Here is an 18,899-nt window from a genome sequence, read left to right as displayed (position 1 = left end):
AAATATATGCACAATAATTTTATTAAAATATTTCTGTTTAATTTATGATATCAAAAAGCTCACTAGAAAGAAAATTCAAGATTTAAAAAAAAAAAAGAAAAAGAAAATTCAAGATTGTTTTACTTGGAATACATTTGAAATTGGTCAAATAAATTTTAGCAAAGACATTAATGCTGACATGATTTATCTGAACTCCATCTTCCAATATTTGTGACTACTGACAAAAAATAAAGGACATTTTATTCTGCCAGGTGAAAGGAAAATAATTTAAGTGGACTGATTTGTGGGTCACAATGACCTCTGAGAGGAATATTATCAATTGAGATAAATTGTGCATTTTGAAGGTGATATTAGTGTAAGCTAAACAGAAAATTACAAAACTTATGTAAATAAATCTTTAAAAAAGAACCAAGAATTTAGTCTTCAAAATTTTATGTTTGCTTTCCTATGAAAAAATTAATTTGTCATTAAGAATTAGGCTGCTATTAGCAGCTTATTATTTATTCTTTAACCACTTTTAAACTATATGGACCAGAGTTATCACTTGAATTTAAATTTTTGAATGTCTATATTTTAAAAGACAAATAAAGGGAAAATGTGGAAAAAACAAGAATAAAAGTTTTTATGTAGAAAAATAATGATCATAAAAACTATATATGTGAATCAAGGTTGGTATTGTTTAATGGTGATTTAAAAGAAAAAAATGGGGGTGTCTGGCTGGGTCAGTTGGAGGATCATGTGACTCGACCTCGGGGTCATGAGTTCAAGCCCCACATGGGTATAGAGATTACTTAAATCAATAAAACTTAAAAAAAGAAATAAAAAATCAAAATGTAAAAATAAGAACATTTATTTAACTTTAAAACAAGCAAAGGCACCAGAGTTAGAATCAGAGTACAGCACATTATAGCCATAGGAACCTCCAAGACTTTAGTCCAATCCATCCACTGCCTAGATGTGGCCACACATTCATCATGGAGAAATGGCATTTCAGAGTCACCTAGCTAATGTGTGGAGAGTCATTATCTGATTCTTAGCCTTCAGTACTTTTGTTTAATATCACATTACTGGAGAATGTTAGGTGGAGGGTAGGTAGGCAGACACAATAAAAATTTACATAGATAAAAATGGAGAAAGATAAGTTTATTCTAAAAGTGAATTCTAAAAATAAGAGAATTGGGAATATAAAATATTAGAATGATTTCAGAATGTATTTTTAAGGAAACACACTAATGATACAGTAGTGAGCCTAAGTCTAAAATCGTAAGTACAAAGAAATGCATTTCTCTAAACTCCTCTTATTAGGCCAGCATTATCCTAACATCAACCAGACAAGGACATTATAGAAAAAGAATGTTGTAAGCGAATATCCCTGATGAACATAGAAGCAAAAGTTCTCAATAAAATATCAGCAAACCAAATTCAACAATACATTAAAAAGGATCATATGCCCCAATCAAGTGGGATTGAGTCCAGGGATGCAAGGATGGTTCAATATCCACAAATCAATCAATATGATATACCATATTAACAAAATAAAGGATAAAAATCATATGATCTCAGCAAATACAGAAGCAGCATTTGACAAAATTCAACATCTATTTATGATAAAAAAAAATTCTCAAAGCAGGTAAAGTGGGAAAGCACCTCAACACAGTAAACCCATATATGACAAGCCCATAGTTAACAAGATACTCAGTGATGGAACACTGAAAGTTTTTCCCGTAAGATCAGTATGTTGTATGTAAGTGATGAATCACAGGAATCTACCCTCAAAACCAAGAGCACACTGTATACACTGTATGTTCGCCAACTCGACAATAAATTATATTAAAAAAATACTTAAACAAATTTGACTTGGGACTTAAAAAAAAAGCTCAGGAACAAGACAAAGATGCCTACAATTGCTATTTTTATTCAACATAGTATTGGATGTCCTAACAAGAAAAATTAGGCAAGAAAAAGAAATAGGCATCCAAATTGAAAAAGAATAAGTAAAACTGTCACTATATGCAGATGACATATTAAATACAGGAAACCCTAGACTGAAAAACTTTTAGAATAAATGAAATTAGTAAAGTTGCAGGATACAAAATCAATACACAGCAATCTGTTGTGTTTCTCATTAATAATAAAGTATCAGAAAGAGAAATTAGGAAGATAATCTAATTTGTAATTACATCAAAAAAAATCTAGGAATAAATTTAACCAAGGAGGAAAAATTTCAGATGTTAATAAAAGAAACTGAAGGAGACACAAATAAATGAAAAGATATTCTGTGGTCATGGATTGGAAGAACTAATATTGTTAAAATGCCCATACTACCCCCAAGAAACTGCATCAGTGCAATCCCTATTAAAATTCCAATGACATTTTTCACAGAAATAGAACAAATAATCCTAAATTTGTATGGAACCGCAAAAAGTTTCTGAATAGTCAAAGCAATCTTGAGTAAGAGGAAAAAAGCTGGAAGCATCAAGCTCTCCAATTTCAAACTTTCTTACATACAAACATACATACATATATATACTGTGATATCATTCAGTCATTAAAAAAAAGAATAAAATCTTAATCTTGCCATGAATAGAACTTGAGGGCAATGTGCTAAGTGAAATAAGTCATACAGAGAAAGGCAAATACTGTATGATCTCAATTGTGTGTAGAATGTAAAATATATTCAAACACATGAATATATTTAGTCAGTCAAAAAAGTACAATTGACTCTTGAACAACATGAGGGTTAGAAGTGCTGACCTCCACATGGATGGACCTTGAGGGTGTTATGCTGAGCGAAATAAGTCAGGCAGAGAAGGACAAATATCATATGTTTGCACGTATAGGAGGATTAGGAGGAACTTGACGGAGGAACAAGGGGGAGAAGAAGGGCGGAAATGGTGGGGGAAAGGGAGAGAGGCAAACCATGAGAGACTCTTGAATGCTGACAAAAACTGAGGACTGATGGATGTGGGGGGGAGAGGGGGATGGGCATGGAGGAGGACACTTGTGGGGATGAGCACTGAGTGTTATGTGGAAACTAATTTGACAATAAACTATTTGTAAAAAAAAAAAAAGAAAAAAGAAATATCGCATGTCAGAGAAAAAAAAGAAATGCTGACCTCCTGCTCAGTTGAAAATCTGCATATAACTTTTGACTTCCCCAAATTTAATTACTAATAGTTTATTGTTAAACAGAAGCAGTATTAATAACATAAGCAGGCAATTAACACATATTTTGTATGTCATATGTATTATACACAATATTCTTTTTAATTTTTTTAACATTTATTTATTTTTGAGAGAGAGAGAGACAGAGCATGAATGGGGGAGGGACAGAGAGGGAGGGAGATACAGAATCCGAAGTAGGTTCTAAGCTCTGAGCTTTCAGCACAGAGCGTGATGCTTGGCTTGAACTCATGAGCTGTGAGATCATAACCAGAGCCAAAGTTGGACACTTAACTGACTGAGCCACCCAGGTGCCATTTTATACAGTATTCTTACAATAATGTAAGCTAGAGAAAGAAATGTTAAGGAAATCATAAGGAAGAGAAAATAGATTTATAATACTGTACTATATTTTGATACCATCAGTTTACATTATCTGTTTACAAGATGAATCATTGGTCAGTATGCACCTCAATATTTTCTTGTATGATACGTTACACTATAGACATTATATGTTACTAACAGTGGACATCAAAAATGAAAAGACAATATGGCCTGTAAGCATTTGTATGTGTAAGTGTGATAAATTTTAACTTTTAATAATAGATTTGTGTATATTTTATCGTAGTGATAAAACTGACTAGTAGCTACATATCTATCTATCTTTCTCTCTCTATATATATATAATGCATTCATAACATACTTAACTTTTTCTCATTTTTTTGCAATGTTTCTAGGCTGCAAGGTTTGTCTGAGTTTTTTCAAATTGGCCCAAGTCTCCAAAAATGTTTCCAATATATTTGCTGGAAAAAAACCCTGCATATAAGTGGACCCATGCAGTTCAAACCTGTTGTTCAGATGTCAACTGTATAACATGTTAACTCATTTACTAAGAGAATCTAAGAGAGAAAAGAAACAATTCAGAGCATGGATAATAAAAACAGATTCTGGACAAGGGATAACATAGAGTCTAGTACTTGAATGAATGCTCTAAAGGAAATAATGAGAGGCAGAAGGTAGGGCAGAGAACTAGGCAAGGAAGACAGAAAGGAAGTTGTTCAACTAGTACTAGAAAGTAAGCCTTATTGTGATGCTTATCACTTAGCTGCTTCTGCAACTATGGAGAACTTGGTAAAATGGCTCATAGGAAGGGGTAAAAACATGCTATACAATAATAAATTGTATTCTTTGAACCAATAATTACGTTTCTTAAAAATAAAGCACAGAAAGAGTTATGAGTGGTATATTGGTCTCCCCTTATTCTTATTTGCCCAAAGAAAATCTGAAATGCTATGCCCAGTTATGTTAATCCCATCATTTATCTGGGGAGAAGATATTCACTATGTTATATTAGTTTTTCCTCTTCTCAAATGGTTGACATGATTTCTGAAAAGACATTAATAAGTTGGAAAAGCTATAGGTGATGACTATCAAGATAGCAGAAAATCTTAAGGACATTAATGGGTTAGTAACAGAAAAATTAGGCATGCATTTAAAAGAAAGCAAAATAAAAAATAAGAGTATTGAAGTTCATGAAAATTATGAAAGCAAATGCCATGTGATGGCAGAAAAAGCACAACTAAAAATAATCTGAATGACAACAAAATTGGAGCTAAGGAAATTTGCAGACTATACTTACTATAGAGGACAAAAATATCTGTCAAGAATGGCCAAAGTTAAGAGTGTCAGCACATACAACCAGTGTGGAGCTAGGATGTCAGAGGTCCTATGACGACCCATGAAGAGCTGGAGAACACATGAACACCAGAAGTCAAAGCAAAGATGAGGCCAGTCTGGCCACATGTGGTCGGTGTCCAATAAACACTTGTTGAAAAAATGAAGTTAAACCCAGGGCTTGGTCAGCCTAGGGCCGACAGATAGGAACAGATGAGTTGCGGAAAGAAGCTAAAGACTGGATAGTGGGCAGAAGTGAAATTAGATTATAAGAAGTAGAAAACAGGTAGTGAGAGGAAGGGAGCAGAAGGGCAGGTTTGGACCACTGGAGGTGGGAACACCTGAGAAAATCTTTTGCAGGCCCCACAGGGGAGATGAAAGTATACCAGATTTGGGATACAACACTGCTAAGACCTGAGACAAACTTTGCTGTCTCTCTTGCACTTGTAGTTTTCTAAAACCACTGTAACTGTTCCAGTAAAATGAATTAGGAACAAATGATACATTAGCACAATCAGTTCAGCAGAAGGATATTTGTGGATAAAGCAAGAGGTACATTTATGTACATTTTTCTAAATGTTCTGTCAGTTTCCGCACTGAGACCCTAACATGGGCATAAGATTGTTGTGGGGTACAACCAAACAAATGAACAAACAAAACAAAACCCCCAAATCCAGTACCCTTCATAGCTAGGTTCATAGGAAGTGCTACTTGTCATCACTAGTTGAGATCACTAGTCATCACTGGCTTTAATGATCCTGTCCATACTGACTTTCTGCCAACCAAGAGAAATGTAACAGTTTTTTAAAATGCTTTCTCTGTTAACATGGTTTGGGTGTTGCCCATGGAGTGAACCTATTCAACAGCAGCAGCGAAATTGAAGCCCTAATTTAGTCTTCAAATTATGTGCCATTTTGCTCTGCAATTACACCGTCCTTTAGATGAGTCTATATTGCATCTATAACTATACAACCTCTATATAAAGCACTGAATAGATCAGTCTCCAGCTGTACTTTTCAATATAGTGTACTTAAAGGTGAGATCTTAATGAGTATAGAAACTGTGACTAATTAGTAGTACAGAGTTCTGGTGAGGTTTTTTTTTTTTTTACTGTAGGAAGGGAATGTGAGCTAAATCTTAAAGATGTGTAACACTTTTTTTTCTTTTTTGAAAAAAGTTCTTCAAAGTAACATTAGAAGGAATTTTGAAAGAAGAAAAACAAATCTCACATACCTCTATCACCCTAAAATTCATTTTTATATTTTCATGTTGCCTTCTGGTTCCTATTCATAAATATATGTATCTTGACATAATTGTAATTTTAAGTACATACCATTTTGTGAGTTCTTTTACTATGTAATATTACAATTATAGTATTTTCCATGTTGATAATCCATGTACCTGTTGTCATTGTAAAGGCTGAATAATGTTCCAGGTCATGGTATATGACAATTTATTACCCATTTAATTAATGCTGGGGATAAATTACTTCTAACCATTTACTATTAAAAATATGACCTTTACATATAAATAATTTTTCATTTTCTGCTATTTCCCTAGCATCAATTCCCAAGAAGGAGATTGCTTGATAACAAACATTTCTATGGGTTAGAAAAATACAATAATTTTTATCACCAATTAAGGGAAAATTTATTATTGAAGTCTTTTTATGAATTTACTAAGAAGTGAATTTTCTTATTATTTAATTATTAGTGGAGGCATTTTGACCTTGTTTATTATTATATTTCTCATGTTATCTGTTTTCTGTTTTTCACGCATTTGCCTTCTTGGGATCTTGGCAGTTTTCACATATATTTGAACAAAATCTTTATATAGTACGGATAATAACCGTTTGCATATGATAGTTGATACACATATTTTTGTCCATCTTCTGTTTTTAAGTTATTTGGAAGTTTTTAAAGCCAGAGATTCTCTATTTTATAGGCAAAATCTATCTTACTCTTTGCAATTTTAAAAGTGCTGCTTTATCCCTCCATGATTAGGATAAGTTCTGTCTCTTTTATTGGTACTCATTTTCTTGTTATTTTTGTCTTACTTAATTTGAGGTTTATTTTGGAGTATTTGATTTATTTGGTTTTAGTTTTCCAAACATCACTTATCACATAATTTTGCTTTCTCCCATTTGTTACTGATCCTTACCTTAAAATCTGATTCGCCTTCTGAATTTGTAATCAGTTTTAAACATATACATTGCTATTTTTTACAACTGCAACACACTCCTATAATAACATATTCTAAATATGCTAGGGCTAGGTGGTCAAACATGCTTCTCACTTTTCAGACTATTTTTAAAATATATTTTCCCAAGATACGACCCAAGAACAACTGACACCAAGTGAAAGAAGCAGTCATGAATTTGGGGTGCCTGGGTGGCTTAGTTGGTTAAGCGTTGACTGCAGCTCAGGTCATGATCTCCTGGCTTGTAAGTTCAAGCCCCATGTTAGGCTCTGTGCTGACAGCTCAGAGCCTGGAGCCTGCTTTGGATTCTGTAACTTCCTCTCTCTCTCTCTGGCCCTCCCCTGCTCATGCTCTGCCCCTCTCTCTTTCAGAAAATAAAATAAAGCATTCAAAAAAAAAAAAGAAGCAGTCACAAATTCATGCCAAGACCAACCAGTATTCAGGATTAAGGCAGAGGTAGGGGGATCAGGGAATATTATGTATATTATAGTTTCTTAAAAGAATGTAAGATACCACATTCTCCACTGTTTTAATGTTCTTCTAAGAAACTATAATATTCAAAGAAACTGCTTTTTTCTAAACCATATTAAAAGAATGAAATATTAGAGAAATCAGAATGATAATCTTTGTTTTAAAGAAAATCTTGCATTTATAAGTGTGAAATGCATATTTTAGCAAAGCTGTCTTAAATTTGTCCTCCTAAGTTTAAAATAAATAACATGGCATTCAGTTTTATTTATAACTTTAATTTTATAAATAGGTAATACACTCAGGTGGCTCAAAATATTTCTCAAAATATCAAACATACAGTTGAAATTCTTACACTGATATTCATAATATAAATAGGCCTATATTATTCCTTTCTTTCAATATCTTTGTCTGATTTTGGTAACAGAGTTGCCTTGGCCTTATAGACTGAGTTGGGAAACAGTCCTCAGTTTTCAATATATATGTTTAGAATATACTGGATAAAATTAATATCCTTTGTTCCCTGAAAGTTGGTAGAACTTGCTTGTTAAAAAATTTGTTTTCTTCTTTGTTAGATGACTGCTCTAATCTTTTTAATAGTGATTGAGCCATTTAATTTTTTTGAGTAAGTCTTGGGAAGATATATTTTTCTAATAGTATACCCATTTCATCTAAGATTTCACAGTTGTTGGCATAAGGTTGTTGACAGCATTTACTTTTATTATTATTTTTTTTACTCTTTATCTGTAGTCACTGCCCCTCTTCCATTACTTATATTTTACATTTGTGTTTTCTCTCATCTTCTGATCCAACTTGCCAGAGGTCTATTTTGTGGTTTTAAAAAAATACCAATGCTTTGTTTTGTTGGTTTTCTTTATCATCTCTTTTCTATTTCACTCACTGCTGCTCTTATTTTTATTATTTTTTTTCTTCTGTTATTTGAGGTTGTCCTTTCCTTCTTTTTTCTTTCCTTTTCTTTTTTTTTTTTAATTTTAGAGATAGTGAGACAGCATGTGAGTAGGGGACAGGGGCAGGGAAGGGTGGGGAGAGAGAGAGAAAGAGAGAGCGAGAGAGAGAGAATCTTAAGCAGGCTTCAGATCACAACCTGAGCTGAAATCAAGAGTCAACGCCCGACCAACTGACCCACCCAGGTGCCCCTGTCCTTTCCTTTTTATATGAATTTTTAAAGCTATACATCTCTCTCAAAGCACTTCTTTGGCTGTATTCCAAAAGTTTTGATATATAGTGTTTTTAATACCATTTTCTAGATATTTTACATTTATTATCATTTCTGCTCATACTGAAAAGTTATTCAGCAGTGTATTTTTTTTTTTAATTGTGAATGAGACAAGAATGCCCACTATTACTATTCTATTCAAGATGATATATGAAGTCCCAACCAGTACATATGTGTCATGAACCAAGGATTATTAGTGATCCAACTCATCTTATGGGTATAAATTTGAAATCTTAGAAAAAATTGAGTAATTTCCCATCCAAATATAAATATCAAAACTGATGTAAGAAGAACTGAAAATTCAAATAGTCAAATTACCAGAGACAACTCTGGAAATACTAAATCACTACCATTCAAAGAGAAGCTGAAATCAAAGGAGTTCATAATTGAATTTTACCTAATGATATTTGGTACAGGTCAAGTTTTATCTAACTTTAAAAAACCAGATAATCCATGTGATTAAGCGTATTTATTTATGATGTTCACCTAATTTTAATGCAAAGCTCTTATAAAATTAGTACTTCCTAATAGAAAAAAAAAGCCTTATAAACTAATCTCACTTTTTAAAATATATATGTACCAAATTTATGAATAAAATATATCCATGTAGCAAATGATATATTCACAAAGTAAATGATGCATGGCTTATTCTATGAAAGCAAAAACACTTCAACAACAGGAAATTCAATGATACTAGTCCATTTACTAGTTGGTTAAAGGGGGAAAAACACTATTATATCAATAGATGCTGAGAGGCATTTAACAAATCTAACAGCATTTCATATAAAACATTTAACTAAAATTGGAATAGAAGTAAAATAATTAAAAATAAATATTTACCAAAAATATCAAATATAACTCCAAGTGGCAAAGCACCAAATAATTTCAATTAAAATCAGTAAGTAGACATGGATGCTCAATGTCATTATTATTTAACAAAGTCTGAGAGGTTCAAATGAATTTCATAAGATATGAACAAGATAAGAAGATAAAATAACAGATATAAATACTTGAAAAAATAGATGAACTCTCTTTGGGGGATATTGAGCAGGTGATATAACTGTAGAACTATAGAATTCAAGAGATACTAGTAAAAAAGCTACTAGAATTAATATGAGGATTTTATAAAGTTGATGGATATAAGACAAATACACAAAAATCAATAACCTTTCCTTATTCTATCAACAAATACCAAGATTTCTAATTTTCTTCCATTCTTTTAACTAAAGTTGTCCTTTTTCCTAAAGCACTGAAAACTGATGCTGGACAACTTGAGGTCAGCTTCAGAGAAACTGCCAAAAAACTTGTGTGTAGACCATCTTTGTGCCTATTGCTCTACGGGCCAGTCAAAAGGATCACCAGACATTTAAATTACAAACCAGAAAAGCTCATCTGATTCCTGCTGCCTGTTCCCACACCATCTGAGAATGCTGCAAGCCTGACATCTGAAAATCTTTCACTGGGAGCACTCCAGACTCAGACATCGGGTTTGTAATTTGTTCCAACCATTAACCTATATTTTTCTTTTGTTTTCCTAAAAGTGCCTCTTATTAATTACCTGATTGCTTGCTAAACAAAACAGAGTCTATATCATGGCTAACATCACCTGCTACACGATTAAGGCCTTAAGTGACTCTAAAAATAGCAATACATTATTAAACACTGAAGTAACTCATTCATAAAGCAGTTTTACAAAATAAAATGGCAGTAGATGTTTTAACTGCAGACAGGGTAGAACATGTGCCATCATAAAAACTGAATGCTATGTGTGTATATTCCAGATTATTACTAAAATTTAACAGGATTGCTAAAAGATATAAATACTCAAATTGGCACTTAAAATTTTTAAAAATGTTTTATTTAAACATTTTTTTAATGTTTATTTATTTTTGAGAGCCGGGGAAGGGCAGAGAACTAGGAAGATACAGAATTCAAAGCAGGCTCCAGGCTCCCAGCTGTCAGCACAGGGCCAGACATGGGGCTCAAACTCACAGGCCATGAGATCATGACCAAGCTGAAGTCAGCCACCTAAAGGCCTGAGCTACCCAGGTGCCCCAATGTTTTCTTTATTTTTGATAAAGAGAGAGAGAGAGAGACAGAGAGAGAGACAGTGTGTGAGCAGGGGAGGGGCAGAGAGAGGGAGACATAATCTGAAGAAGGCTCCAGGCTCTAAACTGTCAGCACAGTACTTGACACAGGGCTTGAACCCACAAACCATGAGATCACTACCTGAGCTAAAGCTGGATGCCCAACTGACTGAGCCACCCGGGCGCCCCTCAGATTGGCACTTTGAACAATCCCTCCCTCTCTTTTAATAATTGGTTAAACTCCTGAACTGGAGGAGGATTTTGGTCAACTATCAAAGGTCTCTTTATTGGGTTTCTTTTTCTCGTGATAACTTTTATTTCTCATGTTTTGCTGTTTTTTAAATTTGCATTTTTTAAATGTTTTCTCCACTTGGTGCTGAGACTCCCTCAGTAGCATAATTTCAAGTGGACAAATGATCCTTTCTACTCAAGGAGATTCATATTATGTTGTCTGCCTTGGATTCGGCTGCCTCTGCTTTTAATACTCCTATATCCCCAGTTGACCAATGTTGACCCATAGGGAAGGGCATCTCTATGCCCCTACTATTCAGCAGCAAAAAGTTACAGAAGGTAAGACCTTCCACCCTCAACAACCTTAAAGATTTCAGGGTCAAATAGTTCAGGGAGCAAATGATGAGGAGAACAAAGGTAAGAAAAATGCAGCTAAAACTGTCTCCTTACAACTTGCAGCCCCCCACTGATAAATTCCTGAGACATGCAGAGTGTGACATTCCTCAAGGAACTCATGGCTGCCTTACTGTCAATGTTTCATTAAAGACTAAAAGCAACCTTATCTTAAGAACAGTGAGCCCTCCCCCACAAGGTCCTGGAGACCTTGCTTTATTTTTTTTTTAATTTTTAAATTTTCTCATGGTTTGCCTCTCTCCCTCTCCCCCACTATTTCCCCCCTTCGTCTCCCCCATGGTCCTCCATTAAGTTCCTCCTAATCCTCCTATACGTGCAAACATATGAGAAAGAATGAAACCTGGCCATGTGTAGCAACATGGATGGACCTTGAGGGTGTTCTGCTGAGCGAAATAAGTCAGGCAGAGAAGGACAAATATCATGTTTGCATGTACTGGAGACCTTGCTTTTAACATGCACAAATTCCTTAGAGACTTACCTTATCCCTAATACCTACTAACTAAAAAGTCTATAGCCAGTTACTGCTCACAATCTCAGTGCAGCTCTTTCTGCCCAGTGGTCCAGTTTCTGTGCCATAATAAAAGCACATTTTGGCACCAAAAAGAAAAACAAAAAAACAAATACCAAGAAACTGAAATAGTGAAAATAGTTCATTTATAGTGGATGCAAAAACATGATAGTCATAAATTTAACAAGAAGGAAAAAGAAACATATCGAAATAAAACTATGAAATCATCCTTAAAAACATTAAAAAATCTAAAGAAATGAAAGAACATACTGTATTCTTGAATAAGAAGACTTTTATAATATTGAGACTTAATATCATTAAAAATACCAGTTCTCCAAAATTTAATATACAAATATAATGCAGTGCCAGCTAGCATCTCTATTGGGATTAGAATGAAAAGAAATTACCCTAACTTCATGTGGAAGAATAACTACTTGTAAATATATAAGAAAAGTATAAAGACTGGAGGAGAAAAACTTTACTAAATATCTATTGGAGTCTTTGGATTAGAAGTAAATACAGGATCTTAAAAAGTTCAAACTGAAGACTAACTCCTCCAAATATATATTTAAAATATAAGAACAGTGGAAAGAGAAAGGACTTACCAGCTGTGAGATTATGCCATTAAGTCAATATATTCAAATGAATATGTATTGGTGGTATATCAAATTGTGGAACAGAAGGGAGAACACAGTAATCAATGCTAAATATATAAAATTTTAACATATGACAAATAGTTCTATTCAGTGGAAAAGGATAGATTATTTAATAAATAACACTGATACAACTGGTTATCCATTTGGGAAGAATAAAACTAAACCCCCATATCTCATACCATACAAAAAATAAATCATACATATATTAATAACTTAAATGTTAAAGAACCCTCAGGAGACTAACTGTACAATTTAAGAATGGGAGGCACTGCTTTAACCAAAACTAACCAAAAACAATAAAAGACAGTAATTTGATCACATCAAAATGAAAAACTTTGGTAGTGAAATTTACCATAAAAAGTCAATAGACAAATTATACATTAGAAAAAAAACTAAATATAGATTACAAATACATTATACAAATTGCTCTTAAAATTATCAAGAAAAATTCCAATAATGCAATAGAAAATTGGCAAAATCTATAAATAGGCTACTCACATAAGGGAAAATTAAAATATTTGATATCTGCTCCAAGTTCATGTAACGAGTCCTTATTTTCCATTCCAGCAGCACTTTCTCTCTAGTTTTCCTAGTCTGTGGTGTGCTCCCCTCATTAAATACTCCCAGGAAAAGAGGTTCAAAGTCCTCTGTGAATTCCTTCTCTCCCTGCCTACTTAGCCGGGTGATCACCTCTCTAATCCTGGATAGTCTGCTCAACCCTGATTTTATCTTAGCTTTCCCACTATGGCCACGGAGAGGATGAAGGAGACAGTGGGATGAGCACAAGTCTTGGAATCTGAACTCTTTCACTCTCTACCGTTTATTAGCTATGTGAAAACAGGTATGTTACCTTTCTAGACCTTGATTCTCCTCTCTGTAAAATGGGATATTTATACCTGTTTTTCATGGTCCTTGTGGAATTGACAGAAGTAATTTATATAGAGTGCATATTAGGACCTAAAAAAGGTTAGTTCCCTTCCTATTTCAGTTTCTTACAGTTAGTCTAGGGTCTGGGTTATCAGAAAAGATATTTTTTAAATGGCTACCTAGCTCCAATTTCTTGATGCTTGGGGCACCCTCCATCATTGCTCATCGCTTCATTTTGTAAAAACACTGCTTGTATCATTCTCCTGATTACCAATTTTCAAGGATTCCTATTGATTTTAGGGAAAAGTACAAATTCCATAGCCTTAGTGCCAAGACACTCATTCCTCTGAGGTAGAAATTTAAAACCTTTGCCCATAGTGTCTCAAACACAATTTTTAATATTTTCCTTTGGGAAAATGAAGGAGTATATTCACTTAAGTCTCATCACTCTCAATGGCAGAATTGGAAGGGATGATAGTAAACACTGATCACAGACACAGTTATAGACATAGTTACTGGTAATTAGGCATTTTGCAACACTAATTAAAACAAGATTTTGTCGCGATTATAAAAGAAATTAAAATGTAGATTTTTTTGTTATGGCTAGTTGCTAACAACAGCAAAGAAAATCATTCTCTTTTACCTAGTACTTCTTTTTCCAAGTCATGGCATCTGGTTTGCAAGTTTACTTCCTGTTGTTTGGATGTCTGAATCTGCTGAGACCTCAGTATGGCTGCATCTGACAACAATTTCAGATTTTTCATTTCCTCTTCAAGGCATATCTTATTTCTCTGGGACACTGTCAAACTTTTATTTAGTATCTCTATTTCTGTAGAGAAAAGTCAAAGTTTGCAAATAGACAAAATTGAACCATAAATCATTTCCTTATAGAATGATTATTTTTTTCTTTTAGAAAATTAATCATTGAAAGTCAAGATAACTTTTCTGTCAGTAGAATGACACCTAACCAAAAATATAAATTTAGTAGTTATTCTGAAAAAGAAAAAAGGAAAAGGATTGCATTGCTAAATGATGCATGAAAAGTTTTAGTAGGTTAGCGTTTAAATTGTATTAAATGGCAATCCATGTTGCTTTTTAAATGCTCACATAAATGAATAACACAATATCTGCATAATGTTCTGAGTTTTATCGAAATTAAATTGTTTTCTTGGCAACATGATTCACAAAAGTAAATTTAAATGTGCTAGCATGAGCTGGTTGGGTGGCATTTCTAGGAGAGTAATTAGGGTACATTCTATACAAATTATGAAGACAGACAGTAGGGGTGGAGAGGAATAAAAGGATTCAGTGTTTAAAACTAATAAATTTATGGGCAGAAAGTATTAGTTAATATAGCTTAATGATTCTAATAATACTTTGTCCCCTCAAAATGAGACCAGAATTTTATCATAGCAATCACTTGTCATTATTCTATCTACTTAGATTAAGTTTAATAAAAATATGCCTTCACAGCATTATGTAGATTTAAATGTGCTAATTTTATATAATTTTGTGAGAAATTCATGAAGCATATTATCCTTCAGAATAATTATCAAGCTCTCCCTTAATCAGTCTCTTCAGCACTACTCTCTTAAACCACCGTAAAACATAAAAATACATACATGATAATGATAAAATACTATAAAATTTGTACAATCACAATTAATTTGAATTGATGAGGATGTGATCCACATGAAAATCTGTATAGTCTGCTTTTCCAGATAGTTCACTTGGCATCCCCTTTCTTGGTTAGCTTGTCCTGGGTCATGTGATGCGTTTAGCATGTGGTCAGGGATCAGAGGAGACTGGATTGGTCTTAGAGGCACCACAGCTAGTGAAGACCTGAAGCAGAGAGCCATAAGACAAGCATGACAGCAGAGATAATACAGCTGGTAAGTGGTTAAAGGAGAAGTAAAGTGGTGGGCTAGACAGAGCACAGAGAAGAGAACATGCCTTAAAGGATGGCGATGAGTAGAATTAGGAATGTGGTCCAAAGGGAGAAAAGCAAAAAGTCTTTCTGTGGGTGATGAGTGTGTCTGAAAGAAAATGTGACCTTTAAGACAGATTTAGGGATGACCCCAAGGGGTCTGGCACCTTCTTCACTTTTAATTGTTGCCTAAAATGGAAAACCTGGAGAAATTAATTGGCAGAGACCAAATAAGGGAGGTTCTACTATATTCAAACAATTACTTTATATGGGAATGTTTTTCCTAAGAATAACTATATGCTTCTAAATACTTAAGGATATGAACTCATTTGTGTAAGGAAAACTACTAACACACTAGTACATAATATTTTTTAAAAAATAGAGTTTTAAAAATATGGGGGATACAGTTTTTCTTCAGGCCTAAGTCTTTGTATTTCTGTATCCATGAAGGTGGCTCCTTCTGCTGAATAAACTGTATCATATCCTAATCATATCTATGTTTAAGTCAGAATGACACTGCAGAGAAGCCCGCACATGCTGTCACCTGTTTTTCATTTGCCAGAATGATACTGCTTAGGTTAGCAGGCTGACTCTGTAAGTGTACACTACTATCTGTCTCTAAAATAACTACTCATGTCAACGTGACTTTCTATCTGGCATTAAAAGAATAAGAATCTGCAATACAAATTCATTTGTGAAATATATTCTAATACATGGAAAAGTACTACAAGATTCCCGAACTAATAGGAGCTACATTTCTAACATGAAATTAGAAGAGTAAAACTCAATGAAGGTGGATTAACTCATGCTTGACAAATAACACATTCCCTGTACCTATGGCAATTCTGATGTCAAATATTGGATCCTACCTTCATTATTCTACAGCATCATATCTGTCAGTCATGTGTCCCAATTTGGAGTTCAATCCAAATGGGGTTATGATCTCCGCCAGGTTAACCTATTCTGGTTGTTGTACCCACCTTGTGTTCCCCTGTCTCACCCCCACCATGAATAAGGGGGTGCGTCTAACTTCATACATTTGGCCTGCTATTGCTCATATGCTACCATGGCCTAGAAATCTTTTCTGACCCAATCTGGAAATGACCTGGATCTTCTTGGAACTCATACCAATCTATACCATTTTTACTTTATTGATAATATGTATACATGTCATCTATTATTGGACTGTAAGTTACTTAGGCCAGAGATCATTTATTACTCATTTTTTTATTCCACCCATAATTTTTACCATGATGTCCTAGAAATAACAGGAGCTCAGTATATACCTAGTAAATGAGTAAAGGCATTATTGAGCCAAACTTCTAAATAGTTTCTGATACACTAGTTGAATACAGTATCCTGAATATTTTTTGTCTTATCTTACCCTTCTCTTCAGAAGCAAACATTTTTAGTCACAGACTACTTGATGTCAGGCTAGGTAAAGTAGTAAAAACATGCATGCAAAAGAAACAAACATTTTTAACAGGATGAGCAAATAGGCCTATTTCTATCCCTAATTTCTTCAATTTTATGAAAAAATTGGGTTTCATTTCTAAGCCTAATTTGGAACTTGAATTTTAAAAATTCAAGAGCTATCCAATAGTTATTTTGAGAGTGGAAACAAATTGATTGTATGCTTAAAATATTTTTTTTCTGAAATTTCTCTTATTAAAATACGTATGCTCTGCTTTAAGAAAACCTAATCTGTGAACATATGAACTTAAAAATATTGATTACATAAAGAGATTACCACTCATTAGTGGGGTAGGAAATATTTCACTCATATCTGCTATTCAATAATCAACATACTTGTCAGTAAGAAAATATTAAGCAATGCCTTTTCTTAAAACAACAGGAATGTTGTTTCTGTTCTGGACTTTGATTTTAAGCCTAAATTTTAATGTGCAAATCTTTTAAAGTATCTTGAATAATGTTGTGAATCTGTATGGGGTTCACTATATTTATGAGTTTGCTAGGGCTGCTGTAACAAAGTAGCACAAACTAGGTGGGTTAAGGAACAGAGACTGATTTTTTTCACAGCTCTGGAGCCTAAGAAATCTGAGATCAAGGTATCAGCTGGGTTGGTTTCTTTCAAGGGCCATGAAGGCGGATCTGTTCCAGGCCTCTCTACTTGGTTTGTAAAAGGCCATCTTCTTCCTGTGTCTTCAAGACTCTTTCCTCTGTATGTTTTTGTTTCCTCTATTTTTATAAGGAACACCAATCATATTAGAGCCCACCTATTTAAATTTATTTCTGTAAGAACCATCACTCCAAATACAGTTATATTCTGAGGTGCTGGGGATTGGTTCTTCAACATATGAATGGGGGGTGTTGCAGTGACATAATTCGGCCAATAACATTATATTTTAGAATATTTATTGGCATTTACATTGTGATCATAAATATGGAAAAAAATAAATGAGCGTGTGTTGGACTAGCATGTGTCAGGATAAAGGAATTTGGAATTTATTTTACTTCTCATAAAAATGTTTCTATTATTCTTTTTTTATATCAACTTTTCAATTGAAGAACTGTGCCATACAGAATCAACTTACACCCTAAGAATATATCCATGAAGGTCATAAATAAAAGCTGGTATTTAAAAAAATGTATTTGTCACCTAAAATGTTTCTAAACTTGTCAAAGTTTATAACTAATATAGCTTTTTCTAGCTTTTAGAATAGGTATCATGTTAGCTAATGTAAGTACAATTATTAGTATTAATCTTACACAATTTATCTTAATAAGGTTTTTCTGTTGTTCTTAGCCCTATTAGCTTAATCTTATGAACTTAAAATTATGTCTTTAGGAAACCTCTACAATTTTAGACATTCTAATAGATGTGTAGTAGTATTTCATTATGGTTATAATTTGCATTTCCCTAGTTGGCTAATGTTGAACACTTTTTTATGTGTTTTTTTCCATCTGCATAACCTCTATGGTGAAATTTTTGCTCATATATTTTGCCCATTTCCTAATTAAACTGTTTATTTAAAATGTCGAGTCTTGAGAGTTTTTCATGTATTCCAGATAAAAGTCCTTTGTGTGGTCCACAAATACTTTCTCCTAATCTGTAATTTATATTTTCATCCTCCTAACAGGGTCTTTCACAGAACAAAAGTTCTTAATTTTGTTGAGGTTCTATTTAACAAGTTTTCCTTTTATGTATCATGCTTTTAGTTCAAGTCTGAGCATCCTAAGTCCCAAAGATTTTCTAGTTTTCTATTTTCCATTTAGGTCTATGATACATTTTGAATTAATTTTTGCATAAGGTGCAAGGTTTTGGTCAGAGTTTTTTTTTTTTTTAGCTATATATTAATAAATATATTAGATTATAAGAGTATTAATTTTGTTCCCTTATTTAAGGGTACAAGCCTGACACAACAAACACTTCTTTAGGATATACGTGTGGACATATGTTTTCATGGCGGGGGGAGGGAATAAATGCCAAAAAAGAATTTCAGGGTCA

General features: G+C 33.5%; 1 protein-coding gene across 1 annotated transcript in view; it reads right to left on the bottom strand.

The window, feature by feature from the left end:
* The window catches only part of LEKR1 (leucine, glutamate and lysine rich 1), a 171,177-nt gene that overhangs the window by 69,137 nt on the left and 83,141 nt on the right, over positions 1–18,899 (bottom strand). Inside the window, exon 5 of the mRNA XM_077750101.1 lies at positions 14,147–14,332. Coding sequence (XP_077606227.1) covers positions 14,147–14,332 — 186 coding nt within the window. The remainder of the gene's footprint in view (positions 1–14,146; positions 14,333–18,899) is intronic.

This window comes from Crocuta crocuta, unplaced genomic scaffold (genome assembly GCF_008692635.1).
Source record: "Crocuta crocuta isolate KB4526 unplaced genomic scaffold, BGI_CrCroc_1.0 scaffold19, whole genome shotgun sequence".
In the NCBI taxonomy this organism is placed as follows: domain Eukaryota; kingdom Metazoa; phylum Chordata; class Mammalia; order Carnivora; family Hyaenidae; genus Crocuta; species Crocuta crocuta.
The sequence above is the reverse complement of the archived record's forward strand: the minus strand, read 5'-3'. Positions and strand labels throughout refer to the sequence as shown.